General features: G+C 44.3%; 1 protein-coding gene across 7 annotated transcripts in view; it reads left to right on the top strand.

Annotated features, from left to right (window-relative positions):
- Positions 1 to 364: 364 nt before the first annotated feature.
- The window catches only part of nlgn2a (neuroligin 2a), a 73,689-nt gene continuing 51,235 nt past the window's right edge, over positions 365 to 22,818 (top strand). The window contains exons 1-3 of one of the 7 annotated variants that reach the window (XM_076165234.1): positions 456 to 872; positions 8,941 to 8,945; positions 16,847 to 16,864. In XM_076165234.1, the coding sequence (XP_076021349.1) occupies positions 470 to 872; positions 8,941 to 8,945; positions 16,847 to 16,864 (426 nt within the window). In that variant the 5' untranslated portion in view covers positions 456 to 469. Of the gene's footprint in view, positions 909 to 4,102; positions 4,118 to 8,940; positions 8,946 to 10,592; positions 10,602 to 13,980; positions 14,004 to 15,104; positions 15,159 to 16,846; positions 16,865 to 19,457; positions 19,468 to 22,818 lie in introns of all 7 variants that reach the window. The other 6 variants (XM_076165232.1, XM_076165228.1, XM_076165235.1 and 3 more) reach the window with 6 other exon arrangements.

Raw genomic sequence — 22,818 nt, 5'->3', positions numbered from 1 at the left:
GCTGTTACTACGCTCGTGGATCGGAGGTGTCTGAATAAGACAAGAACAATAGGGATGGAACGCAACAGAACTGTGGCTGGGAAGCATTTGTGACCATCTTGACCTAGAAGCAACACTGACCCGGTCCTGGCACCAAGGTCCAACCTCCTCCCCGAGCAGCAAAGGGACTCCCCCTCCCCCCAGCAGCTCACTCTCCATCTCATCTGGACCCTGTCTGGACCAAACCCACTTTTTACACTCTCAGGGTGTGTTTGTCATTTTGATTTGCCCCTCTTATCCTGTACCTTGTAGATTTCAAAAAGATCCTCCCCATTTTAACATTTCAGTGGACACAAAGCAATCTAGAAGCAGCTGCCTGAACAGCATGGACCCAGTAATGTATCTCCTTTCTCTTGCTCTGAGTAAACGTGGTAGGCTGAGTCTGTTGGCCAGAACACACCCTCTTAGTGTAATTAGGGATGGGTGTCTGATGGGTGCTCTGAGCGTCGTCCTGCTCTTCAGCCTGGCGTCGTGCCAGAAGATGGACCCTTCCAAACATCCCATGGTCACCACCAACTATGGCAAGATCAGAGGCATCAAGAAGGACTTGAACAATGAGATCCTGGGCCCCGTGGAGCAGTACCTGGGCGTGCCCTACGCCACCGCACCTATCGGTGACCGCCGCTTCCAGCCACCCGAAGCCCCAGGGTCCTGGCAAGAGATACGCAACGCCACCCAGTTCGCCCCCGTGTGTCCCCAGAACGTGCACGGCGTGCTGCCAGAGATCATGCTTCCTGTGTGGTTTACTGACAACCTGGACGTGGCAGCGGGTTACATCCAGAACCAGAGCGAGGACTGCCTCTACCTCAATGTCTATGTACCGACAGAGGACGGTGAGTGGACAGTGGGGAAAGGAGGGATGTTGGAGGGTTGGAGGGTGGGATATGAAGGCTAATGTGTGAGCGTGAGGTGTTTAGTGCTGAGGAGAACGCTGAGAGAACAGTAAGTAAGTAGATCATCAGGGAGAGAAGCCTGGGGAAGTTCACTGATTTTCTCCTTTTTGGGTTCACACGTTCATGTGCTTTTTGAAGATGTGCAGTGAGTTTTGGAGTCGGGTAAGTTTATGTGGGTTATTATAGAGAAGGGAAGAATGAGCTCAATATTCCTGGGATGTGTTTTTTTTTTCAATTTAACATCCCATCCATGGAGCTGTAAAGCCAGAGAACAAAGCACCGTATTCAAGCATTTATTTAGGACTTTACAGAGAAATGATTTGGTGACATTTGCCTTTTCTTACATTTTTACTTTCAAGAACCCTCTTCTTTTGAGTCAAATCCTATTCCAGGTTTTTTTTTCTCTCTGCCAGGGCTCCATTAGGTGTGTGAACAATAAAAGAGGAATATTTCCATTTTGTCTGAGGTGTGATATCATAAAAAGTCCCACCCTTCCTCACTCCTCCCTCTGTCTCCTTGCCGAGGTGATCGTAAGAACGCTTTCACATTTTCTTTTCATGATTCCGTCTCGCACAAAGCCGCCGCCGTCTTTGAGAAAAGAACAATCAAGATTTCACATCCACTTTTGGTTTTTCAGACCTCAAAACCACACAAGACCTTTCAGAATAACAATCTTTGTTTTTAATTAGCACACACTCTACATGAGAATGTGTCAGAATTCCAGAATAGAACAGCACCACTTTCACACTTTCACACACTCAGGTGACACTTTACAAGTGCTGCACTTCACACTCCACGTACTGTATGTATGTATTCATCTGTGAGAAGAAGAGTTGCTCATTTGTGTGTGTTTCCCTTACCAAATGGGTGTAAATACGTCACAGTGTGGAGGCGGTGAGCAACTCTGTAGCTTTCCTTCACTTTAACACGTTCCACTTTCCCTTTCAGCACTTCCCTTCACTCCACTGGACTTTTTTAGCTTTTCACAGCTCAACACCCATCCTCCTTCCTCACCCCAACAAACGGTCATCGCCACCTGCAACTCCTGGGGCACATATAGGACACACACACACACACACACACATATATATATATATTCACCAGCATGTGATTCATCTCACACTCACACACAGCCTGCTTTTCTTTTTCCAGAGATGTATGGCTAAGCTGTGTGAACTGTCACACATATATATATATATATATAAAGTGCTATAACACATACACACACACACACACACACACACACACATGCTCAATGACGTCAATGTTGTAGATTGAAAAGAGAAGAGTTCTGAGACTTTGACCTTCATCTTTAAACATGAAGCATTAGACACTTATTCCACAGTAACTCAATTAGCGAGTGTGTGTGTGTGTGTGTGCGCATTGAGAGTAGTAAACATGCTTTCACGATTTCAGTTGTAATACATGATTATGTTTCAACACCTCTGAACCCCTGCTGCTGGTTTATTTATGGTGGCCAAGTCAGGCATGACATTGGGAGCCTCAGCACTCCCAGGAGACTCGGCTAGAGGTGGAGAGGAGGAGCCGCTCACTATGATGTAGATTTCTTCTCCTCCTTGCTCCTCATTTCATTTCTTTCTGCTCACTTGCTCATTCCCAGACATTTGTTTCATGTCCAGCTATCTCCAGATTAGAGGTGAGGTGAGGAGAGGCTGACAGTGCTCACACACACACACACACACACACACACCTCTGCAGGTTCTCCTTCTCTCAGCCCAGTTCCACCTCCTCTCCCATCTCTCCTGGTTGCCTTCATTTCAATTCTTTTGACTTTTACAGTACTTGCATCTCTCAGCCCGCTGAAAAGATGGAATACTTAACAATTCCCCCACTTTTATGTGGATTAAATCCAAATTAGCTTCTTAATACAGTAATCAGGAGGTCGGGATGAAAGTGGGACCTTAACAAATGTGTGTTATTTTCATTGCTAAACATGTTTGATCATGGATTCATTCATTCTCTGCACCTGTTGTCCAAATGTTTTTGATTTTGCAAGACTTAAGGAACAAATTAACCCAAAAAGGTGTTTCAAAGGTATTTCACTTTATGTTGGATAATTATACTATACAATACAAGACTTTTAGTGATTATTAAGAATCTAAATACAAAAATAGCAACAGAGAAGGATGGTCCAGTCTTTTCTTTGCTAGAAACTCTCCTGGAATGAATTTGCAATCACTGACTGTACCTGCTGTGACACAGGGAGTCAGAACTTAGGACCCTGGGAAGCTGGTTATTCCTTTAGGCAGGATGCTCCCTCACCCAGTGCAGGGGGGGGGGGGTGCTGCACCGGCTCCCCTAGAGATGACATCCAATAAATCATATCAAGTGGTTTTCAGACTCCTGCAGAGTGACGGTGGGTGGATGAATGAGGGGAGGACAGACACACTGCCTTCTTCTCTCAGCAGTGACAGACAGAGATGTGATGGTGAATAGGTCAGGGGATGTTGTTTTAGGAGTTAAACCTGTAAACATTTACAAGCAGCATCTGACAGAACTGTTCATTTGTGGTTGCATAGAGGAGAAATGCAGCTGGACTTAGAGTCACCTTAGCGATGGTAGGATGGGATCTAACCCTGACAGACGCTTACAAACTGTGCCTGGGCTAGTTCTAATCAATTAGTCCTATTCAAAGAGCAAATGCATCCATTTTGCCAGGTTATCGCCCTGGGATTTGAACCAATAACCTCAGCATTGTTAGCTCCCCGCTGCTTCAACTGAAGCCCCTCTGGAAGCTCCAGGGCGCAAATTAGGGGCCTTATAAATGATTCCATCCCAAACCTTATCTATCGCAATGCATCAGCCTCAAACTCCCACATCTACCCATTCTGCAAGATCTCAATTTACTGAGGAGATTCATCAAAAAAAGCTTCCATACTAACGCAATAATGCACCCAGTGGCCAAGGGCTGCACTGCAACACTGCCACCACCAAAGAGGGAGATAAAAACAAACAGATAAATAATGGAAATGGGTGAGAACGGAGCCAGCATGCTGTGGTTGAAGTGTAATATAGGTATATTGGTTTTGATGCCAGGGAAAACCCAGATTATTCTGCTCCATCTCTTTCTTTATATCGCCTCTTTCTCCTTCAGTCTTCTGCCAGCCCAAGCTGATGCAGGGAGAATACACTTCCCTGAGAATGAGCAGTTGCTGCTACACACAGTATTGCTCCCGGGTGCTCTTAGGGAATTCATTGAGTATTCACCATCTTTGGCTCTGCCCCACACACACACTGACCCAAAATGCTCTGGGAGGGCCGTGTGCAGGACGTTCAGAGACATCTCTATTAGTTATGTTAAAACACATAAGAACCAAAAGCCTCATTCAGCCTTAACAAGCTAAATCCATCAAAGTCCAAAGGCTAAAATCGTTAAGGATTGAAGTTGTAAAGGTTGAAATCAACAGCATTACTTTGAGAGAAAGTCTAATACGAGAACCAAAGAGAGAGGAAAAGAGGCTCAAGGAGTGCTGAGTGTAGATTGACGGAACAAGAGAGGGGGAAGTGGGGCAGAGGATGTTGTCTTGGCAACCATCCACCTCTTCCTGTATTTTTCTGTGTGCATCAAAGGCAGCATGTGTTTGCCTTTCCACTAGAGTCTGAATGAAGGAATTAGTGAGGGCTCAGTTCCAGCTATTTATAGCCTGTAAGCCAGAGATGGGGAGAGGGAGTGTGTATGAGGGAGTGTGTGTGAACATGCATGCGTGGGTGGGTTTCAATATTCAGCGTGTGTGTGTGTGCCGATGCATGTATGTGCACAGTCAGCGATCATCTCTGCACTACATTGTTAGGCTTTCTGTCACATTCATGCAGGTCATCTGTCTCTCTCTCTCTCTCTCTCTCTCTCTCTCTCTCTCTCTCTCTCTCTCTCTCACCTACTCCCTACATCCCCACCATTTTCTCTCCACAGCTTCCCAATCATCCCCATTTCCTTTGGATGAGCAGTGAAGGCAGAAATAAGATTTAGCTGTTGACAGCTCATTTAAATTATCTTTTTAGCCGCAGGAGAATTAATTGACTTTACAACAGTACTTAAATTAGAAGCCCCTCTACTTTGACTGTGCGTGTTCTTTTGGCTTTGTTGCTGTAATGGCGCTCGGGCTGAAGACTATGGATTCATCTGATGGGACCTCTTGAAGCAGTCAGTGGCCGTATCCCCATCAGGGTCTGTCACTTCATAGGACTGTGAGACACACCTCATCCAATAGTACCCAGCCCAGATACAGCTTGGTAAATGGGCCCACGTATCCTGGAGAGGCCCAAGGTTCATCTCCAGTAGCAGGGGGTCTGCAGCTGGATCCAGGTCAGGGATGAATTTTGCTTCAAACCATTGACTGACTTGCTGTGTAAACCCATGGAAGCAATGGTGTCAATTTCCTTCCCTTTTTCTTGCCTTTCTTTGTGGTTGAAGCAAGGGACTACATGCTTCATGAGGAGCTGATCCAGAATGTATTGCTGGGTTTGATGATCGCTGTTGCACTTCATGCATTTAATCGTTATTTTGAAATCCCTGGTTATCTGGGACCAAGCTAACTTAAACAGAGCAGAGGTGCTTAATATTGAAAGGGCATTCAAAATATATAACTTGACAGCTTGTCAGACTCTTTGGTTTCTGTTTTTCCGTCTCTCTTTGTCTGTCTTTCTCTGAGCACGTCTCTCCCCAGTCACACTGGAAGCGGAAGATTTAGAGGTCAGAATTAGACAATATGATGCAGTTGTTATCAAACATGTAGTCTCAGACCAGGCTTAGTCATGCCCCACATCACAGGGGGTTAAGAAGGCCTTCATGTGATTGATCGTTACAATCACAGTCCATCAGCATGGAGGTAGAGTGTGGTCAGGGAAACAATTAGTGTTTGACAGGTAAATGTCAAACAGCATTTCATGGTCACCAGGTTACCTTTGTGGTCTTGCCTGGCGTACATAGGAGGTTCTCAATGTGATGAGGCTGCCAACATGGTGAGATGGATGGGGTGCAGAGGTTGGTCTTTGGGCCAGCATGCAAGTTCCCCCCACTTTCATTGTCTTCAGCTGCTTCCAATTCAGCCTGGGCTTCAGTGGCAGCTGCCTCTCTCTGCAGCGCATTGACTTCTTCCATAGCCGTCCTGGCTTGTTCATGCTTAATCTGTGCCTCCTTATAAGCAAAGGACGTACGTGCGTGTGCCACTTCTGCCTTGGCTGGCTTCTGCTGCCACACTGACTGAAGATTCAGATGTTGGTGTGCTGGTGGAGCTGATATCAACTTGTGTGTTCATGATCCTTAGAGCTGTCACCAGTCCCAGCGGTTCCTCTGTCTTTTCACCGTACCGTTCTTGTCAGGGTGTTACAGCTTATACCAAACTAAACAGCCGCCAAACTCCATTCACAAAGAGTCAGGATGTCGCCTCCTGCTCCAACTGACTCCAACTACAGAGTACAGAAACCCATCACTATGTATGGAAGCAGCGTACACAAAGACGATGTCAATACAGGCTGGACCTTTACCAAAATCCTGTCTGCCTCTGTTCCCTCTGTGATGGAAACTGGAAACAGATCGTGTTCTCAGACTCCCAGCCTGCTTGTTATTTAAGTAACCTTGAAAAAAGGAGATATAGGAAGATCAAAGAGGCAGCAAACTGTGGCTGCTGAGGGGCTGCACAGCAAAAAGCTGAATTCAGCTGTCTGGGGATTAATACTAGCTTTGGTTTGCCTCAAGGCTGAGTTACTGAAGAACCCCATGTATGCAAACACACACACACACACACATACACACCTGGTCGCACACACAGAATCTCAAGTTAGTATTTATGTTAGTATGTTGTGTTTTCTCTCTCTTTATGTACCTCCCATCCGTCTCTCTCTCACACCGACGCACACACAGACACACACACACACACACATACACACACACACACACACACACTCTCTTTCAATGCAGCTCAAAGGGCCATCTCTTTAGGGCTGCTGAAGCCGGGGTAGCCACTGGCAGTGAATGCAAATGAGCTGTGCCCCTCCTCCACATGAACACTCTCAGGTCCCGTTGCCAGATCCTGATGCTCACAGAACACTGATTGGGAAGGGCAGCGAAAACGGGGGAGAAAAAGGAGAGATTAAAAGGAAGGAGGGAGGAAGGAACAGAGAGAACTGGAGGTTATCCAGAGGTAAGGCCTCCTCCTCTGGTGAAACAAGGCTGCTGATTCGTTCATGTGCGAGGAAGTCAATGCATCAGTAGTTCCTGTAGCTGCGAGGCTTCTATTGATGAGCTCTTGTTCATTGGTGATTTCATCTTCTGTGGCGTTCCAACACAGATGTCAGGGGCCGTGGCCAAAAGGAGCTCAAACTCTATACTGATGAATTAAAGATGAATAGGTTAGACTATCAAACTGTTCTTGTTTTAAATGTATGTGTGTGTGTCATGTCTGTGCTGCACACTCATAGAGCGCACAAGTAGAACCAAGAAGTAAAGCATGTAGAGCACACTCATGACAGAGCACACTTTCAGCACCATGGAGAGCGCTGTAGGGAAGCGTGTTGCGGTTGGTCTCCCTTTTGTTTCATTAAGTGCAAGCACTAATGTTATCATTCAGATGAAAAACGCCAATCAAAATCTTTCCATGAGCCCACAGAGTCTCTCCCTCCCTTGATTGTAAATGGAAGCAGATTCAGCTTTAGTCTCTAGGCGACACATTAGGTGCCGTAGCATAGGGAAGATGACTTGGCTTGTGGAGGAGATAGCAACTAAACTGTCCAAAACCATTATAATAACACGCGTTCTGTTTATTTCCCAAGCGCCGTCTTTATTTTTGCATTCAAATTTAACAGGATTTAATTCTCATTTTAGACGGCCTTAGTGGGACAAATTAGCCCAAATGGAAAATGGCTCCGCGGCGTCATGAATCAGCCTTAGAAGCCATATTTAAGATCAGACCTGTGCACAGCTGGCAAACATAAGGACACAGACAGATGAAGGATGAAGAGCCAGAGCAAGAGAGAGAAAAAAAGTGAAAGAAATACAGCTATGTGTTGGAATTGTGATGTCCCAGTTGGGCCTTTGACCTAAATCATCCGCCGTGCTCCTTCTTGGCACTCCTTCTGTGTTACACTCTGTCAGCATTAGGAGGTCTGCCTCATCTGCTCGGTGGTTAGTCATGTCCCAGTGCTGCAGCTTGCCATGGAATAAGCTCTCACAAGTCGAGGCAGAGAGGAGGAGGAGGAGGAGGAGGAGGAGGAGGAAGATGTAGATTGAGGCAACGCTCGGCCCCAAACTGTATTTATTCTTCACTGGTTGATGTCAACACACTTGGGCCCAACCAATATGGGATTTTTCTGGCAATACCAATGTTAATATTCTAAAGAAAGTGGAGTCCATCATTACTTGTTATATAATTAAATGTGTAATTGTCCGGTCATGATCAAATGTTCCAAACTAAATGAGGTGAAGTCGGCCCCAGTTTATGATTCAGCTTAGAGTGACTATAATCCACCACAGAGTGCAGACGACGATATGTTACCCAGAATAAAAACTCCTTTAGTGCTGGAGTGGTCAAAGGATGTAACCTATAAACAGATCTGAGCTCGTACCCCAAGGTTACGGCACAGATCACCTACAAGCCTTTGCTTTGGACAGAAATAGCCCTGGGGTTTGTTGAATGACTGTTCAACACACAAAGATGGTTTCCTTTGTGCTCTTCATGCGCTAAGGCAAAGAGATGCAATATACCGCAGAGATTACCTCAAAGATGAAAAACTACATGAAATGGCAACAGAACGGCCGAGCCTGTTGGCATTTTGATCGCTTCCCGTTAACAACCTCCCTCCACATTTCTCCTGTTTCCCTTTCCCTTCACCTCCATTCCCATGTCAGAAAACACAGTCTGCATGCTTCAAAGGTTAGCACAATAAAGAGCACACACACACAGTTTATCTGACAAAACAGGAAATGTCAGAGTGGTTCAGAAGTGAGCTTTCCTCTACTTCCCTCTTGTCATTCAGATGGGGAGACAAATAGATGTGGTGCTCACACGCCCAGGGCATCATGGGAGATGATGTGAGTCTGACTGCTAATCTGTCTCCACTGGAGCATTGGGACACTTTCATTAATACAACATGCACACTTTACACATTTGGTTTGGTGGATTGTATAAATTATAACAGTAGTAGTAAATATGTAATCATTCATATTTACCAGTTTTCTCCTTGTGTGACGCACACACACACACACACACACACACACACACACACACACTTCCACATAGTCCATCACATCTATGGTGCTCATGTAAACACACTGCTAAACTCCAAAGTACACAACTGCAACCCCAGTAGTGTTTGCATGAACAAATCAGATAAGCCTAACTGTGTGTGTGTGTGTGTGTGTGTGTGTGTGTGTGTGTGTGTGTGTGTGTGTGTGTGTGTGTGTGTGTGTGTGTGTGTGTGTGTTGCTACATTGGGAGAAATTATCTTTGAACTTCATGCCTACTCGATCCTCACCTTTCCGTAAACTCTCTTTCATTGTGCTTCTCTCCCACAGTGACTCTCCATCTCTCTTCCCTCTCTCCATTTCCTCTCTTTCCCCATCTCCCCATTCTCTCGCTCCCCCCTCTTTTTTTCCTGCTCTTTTCAGCCCGGTTGGATCAATAATTCTCAGGCGCTCTGTACAAAAGCTTTTAGAATGAGGTGTAACAAGGGAGAGAGAGAGAGGGATATGAGTTGCTGTCTAGAGGGAGAAGGAGACAAGGTGAAGGGAAGTAAAGTAAGAAAGAGAGAGGAAAGGCTGAAAAGAGCTGAAGTCTGAGAGGAAGAATAAAGACAACTGGGGAGGGAGAGAAAGCATAAACACTTTGATTGGCTGCTATTCTAATGTGCCAATAGGTTTTGTGATGACATCATATCCAGTTTCTCTCTCGTTAAACTGTAACCTGTCACTCTGTTATACAAACCAGCATATGATGTGTTGTGAAAATGAGCTATACGGATCTTATGAACTCTGCAGGGTGTGACTGTGAGAATAAGGCTCTGATCAGCTGTACATTGTGTTTACTGGATGATGCATAGTTTTCATCATTGGCACATGTAATGTCTTTGTGAGGAAACAAGCAAACCAGAGAAAAGAGAGGAAATAAAGCAGGGCAGAGCGTGGATCTGCCAACTTGCCATAGAAATCATTTGGATTTATAAAATAAGAAGATGGCTAAATAGTCCTTCGGTTATAATTCCCCTCTTTTAATCCTAAGGAGAGAAGATCCTTAAAGGAAGACAGTTTGACAGGCAAAAGGTCTGACACCAGCATGAACAGGAAATGATAACTCAACAGTTAACACCAACAGTAGGATTCCTCCATCTGAAGAAACAGATCTGCAGATATACAGCCCCGCTCAGGCCTTTGGTGCTGAGCTGCCCGGCTGGTAAACAGCTGTGGTTTACTGATGGAACCTCACATGAGTTCTGACTTTGTGGAGGCTACAGAGCCACAAGTCTGCAGAGGTGTCAAGTAGCAGCTTTTATCTTTATCGGCCACCTTTGAGAGAACTTAGTGGCCAGACAGGGTTTTTATTCGCTCTGAAGTTGTGGGCTCACAGGTTGAGACAGTTCTTGCCCTTAACTTGAATATATCCTTTGGATAAACCCTGATGTTAATGTCTATGTTCTATCTACCGGTAGTTCTAGAAGGTGATTTATTGGGACAGAACTCCAAGAAATCATGGTCATTACTTCTGCAGACATTGACAAAGATATTAAAAACATTCTCTCTCCCTGCATCCGCTGGAATCCCATTTTGAAATGACAGAGTTCTAGCCGTTGGTAATGAAGATAAGGTTGATTATGTTTGTGTGTGTGTATTAAAGTAGAAATCCAAATAATTAAGCGCACTCCCATTCTGTCTGATTAACAGTCATGAGAATCCAGTCAATAAGAGAACGGCATTGAGACTTAATGATACCAGATCAGCAGAGGACTAATTGTGACGGAATGACTAATGGCGTCTTTCTAAATCCATTTAGAAGCACCGACAGACGTGTTGCTGTCAGATTGTTTGGAGTGTAAATAGAACACACAACATCCACTGGCTTACAGATGAATTGTGTGTTAACCCTCATTCATCCGGAAAAACAAAATGGACTGATTCACTCATCTGAGACCGGTCCTCACACACACACACACACACACACACACGCAGACGCTGGAGTTGTTATGAGGAGTAATGTGTGATATTAAAGGAGAAGCCTGGCAGCGGAGCAGCAACAGCTTGCCCGCCTGGCCGATTGTCCGTACAACTTATAAGTGTATCTTTCTCTCGTGCAGCACGACACGTGAAGCATGCGTGGAAGGGCGGTCGCATCTCGCTCATCTAAAACCTACTCTTCCCTGGACGTAGGGATGTTAGAGCTGGAGGACAAAGACGATGTCCCTCCTCTCTCTCTCTTGTTTTCTTGTCTGTACAGCTCAGAACCGGCGTCCATCATCCATGGCAGCCGGCGTTCACTCACATGCTGTCAGACGCAGATGCATTTACTGGCAGATCATGCCGGATTGGCCCGCATCGCCTTAATGAGCTACTCAACACCTACTTACTCTTACCCTTGCACACAATCATTTGTTACACTCCCACTCATCCAAACTCACTCGGTGATAAATGTCTACACACACAAAATGTCCTCTGTGTCCAATCACATAACTGTACACAACCATAGTGGTTTTAGTTAAATATACACAATATTAGAAACCGTTTGTAAAATCTGTGCTGATGCTATATACAGGCTCAGATGTAATGTAGCTATGATGGACCGTAAACACACCGGCTGCATTTGTGTAGATGAGGCAAATAAAGCATGAGAATGAACCCGAGTGGGAGTCGTGAATGAGATTGTAATTATACTGAGAAGCTCCGAGGTTTGACTACGTGTAGCTGTGGGAGGAGAAAATCAGGCGGTGCTGAGAGAAAGAGCCAAATTCAGGCTCGGTCTATTTCCTATTTCCTACATACATTAGCATGCAACTTATCACCTTTACATCTCGCATCTGGCACAAGAATACATGTACATCTCCATGCCAGTGTATGTAATCCATTTGTAAGCCATTTGTGTGTGTTTGTGTGTGTGTGTGTGTGTGTGGAGAAAGTGAAGCTGAAGTAAAGCCTTGTATAAGCAGCTACAAAGTGAAGTGCAGTTGGACAACCCAGCCTGGTCGTCACGTAGCACACCTCTACACACACACACACACACACACACACACACATACACACACTGAGCAGAATGCAAGGAGAGGTTCACAGAGAGGAGGATATAAAGACAAACTGAGGAGAGGGTGTAAACAATTTAAGGTGGTAAAGTTTTTTTTGTATCATGGCTATCAAAGCCTCTGCAATACAACAAGCAGAAGAAGTGAACGCTCAGGCTGCATTGTTCTAATCTAGATGAATGGGTGTAGGTGTGTGTAGAGGACATGATGTGGTTGATGGGGGGGTCTGCGGGGAGATTTGCTCCATCAGCGTGCACACACTCCTGCATGCCTGGGCTCCTTTGATTCAGAAACCCGACTCTTTTCCAGGCTTGATTCACACAGCCGGGCTCCTTGTATCAGGCTGTCAATCAGGATCCCATCTTACACTTCTTCACAGCATGTTGCCGGCACAATAACCGTTGATTTTTGTTTTTCAGTTTCCCTATTTTGTCATTTCCAAGCCCCCTTAAAGCCTCACACAGGTTTCTTTAAGGGGCAGTTTGCTCCGAGGTTTTCATCAGAAGTTTTTCAGACCCTAGTTCTGACAGGCATCAATCAATAACAAAGCCTTTTTAGGTGCATTGTGCTTTGAGCAAAAGGTTCAACAAATGGTGCATTAAGCGAGTGTGTGTACAGATGTATACCTGCTATGTGATAACACCATGTCTAAACATGTTGGATGCCATAAACCTCACATTTCAGGTTGTTAATAGGACTAAAGACACTGTAACCTCAGCTTTAAGGTCAACCAGGGGCTTCTTCTGTTTCACAGCGCCATTCATGTCAAAATTCACTAAACGTCAAACTTCAATTACCCAAAGTGGGGCAGGTGGTGTGTTTCCACTTGTATTCACCCTCTGAAAGCTGAGGTGAATAACATTTTCTACACCGATTCCCCTTTTGAAAGATTAAGTGAAAACTATTTTCTGGTTTTGACCTTAAAGCTGACATCATTTTTGGAGAAAAGTGTGTGTTGGATGCAGGCCTCCTTACGTTGTGATGGAATGAAACATACAAGAAGATGGTGTTAGAAATATACATGTTATACTGATTTACATGTCTTTATTTTTAACTTTGTGTTTATTTTGAAGTCAATGTTCCACATCCACTCCCCTGCTGTGCATACTGAGTGAAACACAGATGCAGGCCAAACACAAGTCTATAAGCGTGTCTATGAGTGTAAAAGAGGTTTTTTCTCACCTCGCTGTTTGTTCACTGTATTCTTACAACAAGGTGACCACACGTTAAGAAACCCAACAAATAAAGTTCTATCCATCTTTAGTATGAGGGGTGGAGTTCTGTAGCCTGAACCTCAACCAACCACACAGCTCCATTGTGGTCACACCAAAGGGATAAAGAAGCACAGTCTTCTCTGTCACCTGATACCAATTGACCAATCAAATCCTTATTTTTGGAATATACTGTAAGTGAGGAAGAGGTATCGCCAGGTGTGTTTATGCCAACATGCTACCAATCCAAGGACCAATCCAAACAAAGCTCTCAGGCCTATGAGGGACTGATAGGCGTGTCTTATTGCATGCATGTCTAGAGGCCTGACCCTACAGACGTCTATCCCGTTCTAACACTTTGACAGGGTACAACATAAAACATAAACTCCCTACACTGAAGGAAAATTGACCAATAAGCCCAGCGTGTCCCCTTTAAACACACAAGTGGGTTTACTTAAATGCCAACCTGTCCTGATTGGAGGCTTTGCAGATGTGCATTGACGGTACAGAACCGTCCAGTCACAACCACACGCTGTCAATGTGTCAGGAAGAGTTCATCAGAGATGGTGATGGAGGGAGGAAGACGGGTTGGGGAGGAGGAGGAGGACGGAGAAGATTTGAAGTGTGGCCTGCCATGCTGTCCTTGCCAGTGTTGTTTTTCTCCCCCCTCCATCTGTCTGCATCTCTCTCTCTGTCTCTCGCTCTCTCTCTCTGTGTTTCTCTCTCTCTCTGTTTCTCTCTCTTTCTTCTCCTCCCTGCCACTCTTTAATTTACCAAAACACCCAATGGGCAAATGAGGGATCAAATTACACTCACCTTTTACCCGCACTCCTCCACGCAATTAGAGCCACGCTCACTTGTCATTTCAAAATGACACACTGCCGTCGCACTCTGTAATTATTTACTTGCCCGGGGAACAGCTCCCTGCTTTAACCAGTAAATAATGACACACACGCGCACACACAAACACACATTCCCATAAAGCACCTGTGCCCTGTTTTATCTGCACCTGTGTGTTTAACATGCCTTTTACCATTACAGGCTCATTGTCTTATCTCCCTGCCAGTGGCTGCTCAATTAAAGGCGTCTTTGTGTTTGGTGTGTCATTCTAAAAAGGTGTCATTGATGAATGTTATGCAACCGTCCTTTTAAAGAACAGCGTAACAACTTGGATTTGTTGGGTTTGAGCGTCAGGATCACCAGACTCACCGTTCTTCATAGGTCCTGTTTTCTTTGCCTGTTCTTATTTTTTTAAGAGAATCTCTCTTTTTCCTGGTTTAACGGTAGGAAAGGGTTCTGCCACATTCCTTATTCCACCACCTCCCCCAAAAGCCACACACACATGACACAAACATGGTTTAAAGGGGAGAGGAAGAGTGAGAGACATAAAGGAGGGAGTAGGACAGGAAACAGTTGCAGCCATTTTCTTCTGCAGGGGGGAAGCAGAGGAGATCACATCCAGACTTATGGGGTTTTCTTTGATCTTGTGTCTTTTCTTGTGATAAATCTGTGTCTGTGATGCCTTCTGTTTTTTTTTGTTTTTGTACTCTTTTTAAAAAAAACAAAAAATCAACAATTAGCACACATGAAGTCTTGATGCTGATTTGTCCTTTTTGCTCTTGCTTCTTTTCTTTTTTTGATATTCTTTTTTTTCCGTTTTTGCCAGTAATCTTTTTTGAATTTTCTCTTTTCTCTTTTTCCCCCCTTTTTTTCTTAACCCTAGGTCCGCTCACAAAAAAACACGATGAATCTTCAATGAACAAGCCTCGAGATGAAGGTATTTTTGTTGCATGTTTTTCCTTTTTTCTTGTTTTGAAGTCTTTTTGGGGGGGATTGTGTATACACTTGAGTGCACAGAACATCTTTTGGGTGGGTTGGTTTCTTGATATGAGATGCATACCAGTGTGTTGGTGTAAGTGTATGTGCTGACAAATGCAATGAAAATAATGTCCCAGCCTTTATGTAACCTTGGATGAGCGCAACCCTTTGGCTAATGGAACCAAGATGACTTCAATTTTAATATCTTTTAATATCTCCTCCAGTTGGTTGTGTGTGTGTGTGTGTGTGTGTGTGTGTGTGTGTGTGTGTGTGCTTTCAGTGCTCCTTATCTACCTCTTAAGCGGCAGGGGACAGAATTAGACCCGGACATCTTCATCACAGCGGTGCCCTTAAAAACATATTGGCCTGCTGACATTGCCCCCCACACTACACTGTTGCCATGGATTTTGCGCACCAAAGCTTTACACAATGAGCCGCCTTATTATTCTGCCTCCGTCCAGAGCTCAAGGGTGAAACTGTCATTGGTTAAGGATCCACATAAACATGATATTAAGCTCTCCTTAGCCGAGTCAGTGATGATAGCATCAAATCAAGTAGGAAAAATGGGACATCCAAGGACACTTGATGTGAAATGAGCTTAACGGGCCTCCAGAATAAGGACACACAACTCCTATCTGCTTGTTAATTTACCTCATACCTCCATCATGCACGGTGCAGAGGGGATTTAATCTTGGCTGTTATCTCCCCTCTGTCCTTGTGTTTGTTGGAGTAAAACATGAGCGATGATATTTGGATGCATATTTCTCTGTAAACTGGTGGGAGGCTTCTTTGGGAGGATCTCTCTCTCTCTCTCTCCTGCTCCGTGAGGCTCTTTGATCTCTTTTCCCTTCCTTTTCTCAAAGTTGGGACTCTTTTCTTGGTGATCAAGCGCGCTGGCACAGACACAAGTTTTTCAGTTGCTGCAGTCAGCAAGCATCGGAGCAGTTTAGCGCCATAGCTTTCACCTTTCATTCCAACCTACAATGAACCCAGTTTGATTGTTATCCACTGATCCCATCACGCTAACTCAGCAGTATAATCCCAGACAGAATCCTGAACCCAGAGCAAAGGAATACAGGACAGTAGGAGAATAACATAGTCAAGCATGAATCCAGACAGACTGTAGATCCGATGTCTCCTTTCTTCAGGAACTGAGGAGGTTCAGGAAAGGAAATGAGCGACCTTATACTTCTTCCATTTCCTCCCTGGGTTCACATTTCCAGCAGCTAACCTGCTCCAATCCTCTACTGAGCACTCTACAGTAAACACAGATTACTATCTTCAAACAGAACTCGAGCACATCGCGACTAAGAGTCACCAGAGCATCGTTTGTAAGTTACATATTTAGATGTGTGTGAAGTGCACCATTGGCCTAGAAATCAGGAGTAGGACTTGTTTTGTGCTCCATATGTGGTCTCATCTGGCCCGGTCCAGATTACACACACACACACACACACAGAAGCCTGTAACGCTGCCCTGCACCCAGCTCGACCCTAAACTTTACAGCTGCAGTATTCCAGCCTGGCCCAGTCCAATTTTGCAGCACAAATGAAGCTCACAAGAAGCCAAATTGGGTGTGCTGAACATGAATCTGGCGTGTTCCTAATTATTTCCTAAACAACACAGGACCACACACACAACTCACAGCATGAAGAGGGAGGGGAAGTGTCCCCATTCTTTCAGCTCTGTATTGGCACACTTTGAAGTGGTTTATTCTGGGCAGCGCAGATAGCCTGATGTATTCATAACCTGTTCAGTAAAAGTGCCACACGTTGAAGAGGAGGAGTAACAAGGTACAACAGTTATCTTGATGACTTCATGCGGCTCGTATCTCAGCTCGCTCTCTCTCCCTCTGCATCAGATGCTGGAGCAGAAAGGCTGCAGGCTGGGCCACAGTGCTGCTCAGCTCAGAATGATTGATAGAGCCAACAGAGCTGTGTGTGTGTATACACGTGTGTGTGTGTGGGGAAGAGGAGGGACTACAAAACAGTGTGTGCGTGGGTGAGGGAGAGAGTTATGCTGTCCTCCGTGTTAACTCTGATCAGGCACAAACCAGAGCCACCTGAGCCCCAAACCTCAAACATATTTCTGCCAGAAACAATGTCACCTCTCTGACACACACACACACACACACACACACACACACACACACAGTGTTAGAGGGCAACATGGAGCAAACATGGCCATGTCCCGTGTTTGTTAATTAAAACCAAATTGACAGAAAAATCCGACACAGTTGACAGCACAACAGTGATTTACTTCCATTGTGCTGCATTTATAATGAAAGAAGGAGAAGAAGAAAGGCGGATAATGTTGGCAAGAGGCCAGAAAAACAGCAAGGTGGAACAGAAACGATCACGAAACAAATAAATAAACACATGCTCCCTTCCAAAGAAGTAGACAGGTGATATGGTTAACATGTGTAAAAGCAACTCAACTGCTCTCAGAGGTTCACTCGAAAGAGCTTCGTTATGACTCCCCCCCAACCCCATCCCCCCACCCCCTCCTCTCCCTCTCTCGCTCTTCGTCTCCCCCACTGTGGACCCCCGTGTGGTCGCTCCCTGTGATCTAGATGTACTTCATTTTGTCCTCCAGCATTTTAAACTAGGAGATTGTGATCTCCAATAAAACCATTCTCCTCGAGTCTCATCTCAGAAAGACTGAAGACAACAAGACTGTTAGTTGAATAATTCTTTACACATTATTTATTATATATATTATCCTTTTGAAGAGCCCAATGTGGAACTTCTCTTCACAACATTAAGCATGTAAATCACCCAGTGACGGATAGAAGGAGGCTTTGTGTTCCTCCAGTAGTTCAGCATGAGTTCCTTCATGTCAAGACATGACAGAGGAAGAGAAACGAGCTGTAAGCTGCATTAAACTGTGTATTATTCATCAAATAAGATGAAAGACTCACTTTTAACTGGAGTGTGTGCCAGAAAGCAAGGATATTATACAATCACTTATTTTTCACTGACATTCTCTTCAGCCTAACACTCATCCTTAACACACAAAATGCTTATCAAGTCTTTCATTCCTCACTTTAAGGGCCTCTTCTTTGTTTCATTTGACGGATAACTGCACATCAAACACAAGGAGACCTGCTGCATTACTGAATGGAAGCCAATAGGAAATAGGAGAAACCTTCAATTCATTACTTGTGTTTACTTCAACATCAGATACATCACATCTGTAGACTGCCAGAGGCCTGATGATGATGATGATGATGATTACCATTAGAAGTGAAGTTGTTTCTTCTTATTTAATTATTAAATGTATGTATTTAATTATTTGATTAATATTTTTAGTTGAAGTTTATTATGGACACACACATTTCTATTTGATGAAGTCGTGCCACACAATAGCCGCACACAATGTTTCATTAAGTCACCGTTAGTCACAGCTGTTGTCATATTGAGTAACATGAAATTATTAATTGATTATTTATGAAAAACGTCAACATTCATTGTCTTTATTGTGGAGATTGACATTAGTCGATCTATTCTCCTTCCAGTCTGGATTTGGTCTTGTAGTGGTAAAAAAGGCAATGAAAGAGTTAATTCACATATTCATTTATTATGGTTTTGATTTATTTGAAATGTAAACCTATTTGAATGATAATTGTTGGCTAAAAAAGCTGTAAATTAGTGGAATGTTTGGTTATTGGTGTCTTGTTGAAAGTGAGATCTGCTGTTTGTGATGTCATCCTGCATGACAGCATTCATTCAGAAATGAGAGTTTACAACGGAGGGATTTAGAATCGTCCACATAAACGAATCAAAAACAACTGAAATAAGAACATGCACACAATTTAGATGTTACTCACCTCCTCATTCAAGATTCAAGGAGGTTTATTGTCATGCAAAAACCTTACATGAGAGGGAACAGAACTAAGTACTGATGTCCTCGCTAAAGAACAGCAATAAAATAAAACACTAGAACGTAAGAAAAACTTAAATACAATACAAAATACAAATGATAGTGAAATAAAACAATACATATTAAAATATTGACAAATATTGCAATTAAATAATCTTGTGTGTGTATGTGTGTGAGTGTGGGTGTGTGTGTGCAATGAAAGAATCTTGTGTGTGTCTGTGAGTGTGTGTGTGTGTGTGTGCAATGAAAGAATCTTGTGTGAGTGTGTGTGTGTGTGTGTGTGTGTTATTAGTAAAGAGCCATCTGAGGTAATTGTCTGTGCGTTGTCTGGATATGATTGAAATTATTCAGCAGAACTTTAAGAGCAGTTGAAGAGAGACACAGGAGTGAAAGAGAAAGACAGCAAGAGAGAAGAGTGAGGGAAGGGAAAGGCAGATTATATTTACATCTATATCTCCAGACATCTTATCTCCTAGATGTTAAGTAGCTTATGGCTCCACAGTTCTGTTCCAGTGTGTTCTGTCTGATGTAAACACTCAGCCAGCACTAAATGCTTGTAAAATGGCCGACATTTAGTGTCCCTGCTGACCGGCCTACACCCGGAGCAACAATGGCTTTTGATTAACAACCTGGAACAGCGGCAAGTGTTTCTGTGCAGTGAATGAGAGAGAGCACGGTAGTGCTGCTGCTTTTGTCTTTCATCTCAATGTGTTCTATAATACCTGCTGTCATAATGCTGTGTACCTTTGAACAGCAGATAGGATTCTTGGCAGATGCGTTCACTGGCCATGCTGAAAGATGAATATGGCCGTTAAGGGAAATAAAAACAATGGCAGCAAGTCCTGTCTCCAGTCTTTGTGCTTGTTGGTTGCAAGTGTGACTAAAGAGAGCCAGAGTGGCTTTATCACAGACAAGAGCCTCTCAATCAGGGAAGGGAAGACAATAGCAGACAGGCAGCGCTCTCTCTTGGATGGCTAGATGATAAATGGTCTATCTTTAGTTCTGTAATTGTGTGTGTGTGTGCGCGACACACTCAAGCCTTTTTTTGGACTCTCTTCATTCGTAGCCTCCTGCCTTTACTCTATGTGCTGTCTCACTGTACGTCTCTGATGTGATGGTTGGACTGTGGTTATAATTCTGCTCTCAGGCGATCTCTCCGTATCTCTGCTGGAGCTCTCTTGACACACACACACTCGAGAGGTCGCCCCCTGTGACAAGAGTCACTCACGTTTCCTTAACTTCTGGCACACTTCAATGTTTTCCACATACCTAATTATGAATAACCTAAGAGAGAAGCTTCAGCAGCGCTCTCTGAGTCGCTCCATTCCCTCCAGGCTTTGCACCATAACACACACAATACACCTTCTAACGGCCAAATCTCCAAATTCTAAAATGCGACAGAATAAAGAGTCTCAGAGCTGTCGGCAATAAGAAATATGCAAGCCCGCTTCCTGTCAATTATTTATTTAATCTCTTTTACATCCTTATGTGCTAGAAAACAAATGACTTGGTAAGAGGTTTCTGAATGGGATGAGATGGCACAGGGACCAGGGCTACATTGAAAAATGATGAAAGGAAAATTAGAATAACAACAAAGAGCACAGAGAGGCAAGAGAGGCAGGCTGAAGTTGAGGAGCTCACTGTGAAAATTGCAGCATAAAAATGAGGGACAGATCAGAAAAACTACAAAACCAGCAAAGTGCAGCACAGCGGGAAACAGCGCAGTGCAACAAATCACAGCACAGAGGAGGAGAGATGTCAGAGAATTGGAATCTTTCGGCAGCAAAGGATCAACTCTACTGTCAAACTAACCCTATTTCAACATGACTACAGAGACTCAATCTCTTGTCTCTGGCTCTCACTCTCTGTCTCTGTCGGTGGGCCTGTCAGTTCTCCTCGCTGCTCAAGCTTCACCGCTTTCCCATTACCTCCAAGTTCGTCCCACGTTGCGTCAATATCATGTGGAATACACCTACTCCATGACACGCTGACAGATAGTATTTTATTGAGCTTGAAACCCTTTGACGAGACAAAGACACAGTGAAGAGGAAAGAGGAGTGGGAGGCTGAGGAAATGTAGAGATGAAAAGAGAGGGAGAGGGCTTGGGATGGGAAAGAAGGGAGAGCTAGAGCAGGGCAGTGGGGGAGAACGAGCTAGAAAGGCAGAGAAGGGGGAAAAGAGAGAGCTAGTTGGCGGCGTGTTGCCTGTCAGCTCGCTCGGTGCCTGGGAAAAAGCTCAACACAGTTTTTTTGTTTTGCAGTTGGCTGGTTTTTATTGCCATGCGTAATGGATACAAGGGAGCGGGGGAAGCAACAGTGAAGGCTGGCTCGCCTCCTTCTTCCACTCTTGGACCGTCGTGAATCGTCAAACGCCGGCGCCGGGCGAGCCAAGAACTATTGTGGCTCTTTTTTTTTTATCCCAATCAATGAACTTTAAAGTGCTAACTGCAACAAATGAAGTTTAGAATATTCAAATTGGATTGGGACGCAGAATTCCCAGCAGATACTGGAGAGATCAGTCAGTAAGTGGAGGATCTGTGGGTTATTTGTTAGTTGATATGTTGGGTTTCACGCTTTAGAACAGAGGTTTACAGTCAAGCGTGTCTAGAAACACACACGTGCCTGCTGTAGTACCGGACCTCTTCAGTGGTTTAGTTGAATATAATGGAGAGCTTTCTTTGTTCATAGCTTCTCTACAGTTGATGTCTGTATCCCAATTCCCATAAAGCTTAATTGGAAACACAGTTGCAAAGTGAGTTTGTTTCTGTTGGGGTTGATGGAGAGAGCGAGGCAGAGCGCTGATAGCTGCTGTGTGTGTGATAACAGAGGCTTCAGAGCAGAGCCTCCTTTGTAAATATCACTTTTATTCCTTTTGCTCACCTGGTAGAAAGATCAGTTGAGTCACATGTAAGCTCCTTCAATAGGGACTCTGACTTGTGTGGAATAGAAAAGACTTTGGTAACGAGTATCACTCACCAGACACCAGACACCAGACAGATGCTTTCTGAAGTTAGGAGCATCTCTAGCTGAAATACTCTACACACTATCTACTACCTGGACGGTGAAGATGATGGAATTAGAGCAAGTATGTCTGCACGGCAACAGCTGCATCGTTTTCACAACTCATGACAAGAAGCTCTTCTGAGGGAACATGCGCTTGTCTAAGAATTGCATTCACTGAATCTTGTTGTAGTCTTGATTAGTTATTGAATGTACAGTTGCCACTGCCTACAGATGCAGTGCTAGACAGACATGCACAAACACACACGCACGTTCACACACTCTCACACACTTTGGGGGCGTGGCTAGACCCCTGGCAGTTCCCCCCCTGTGCGGGCAGAACTCAGAGTTCCCACTTAAACGGCATGCCTGCTGAGGAAACACACACACACACACACACAAACACACACACAGGCACTGCACTGACGTTCACACCGGGAAGATGAATCATTGATCCCCTGGAAAAGTAGCATGTGTTGCTTTACAGACGTTCCGGCCGCTAATTTGCTGTATCGTCTCTATTTGACTTTGTAATCGTTATGTTTGTGTGTCAATGTGCAGATTGTATTGCAAAATGGACTAGTTTGCCGATTATTCACTTATTTGTATGTAGGAGACGTGGAGAGTGGCAGGACACATTCATTACAGCCACAGACACACAAACAGAGCAGAAGAATCCTTCATCCGTCCGTCCAGTTGATGACCGAAACACATCTGACTTCAGTGCGTTGCTATCCA

This window comes from Genypterus blacodes, unplaced genomic scaffold, assembly GCF_046128005.1.
Source record: "Genypterus blacodes isolate CSIRO-AG114 ecotype Tasmania unplaced genomic scaffold, CSIRO-AGI_Gbla_v1 ptg000142l_1, whole genome shotgun sequence".
Classification (NCBI taxonomy): Eukaryota; Metazoa; Chordata; class Actinopteri; order Ophidiiformes; family Ophidiidae; genus Genypterus; species Genypterus blacodes.
Note: the sequence above shows the minus strand (reverse complement) of the source record. Positions and strands in the feature narration are given on the sequence as shown.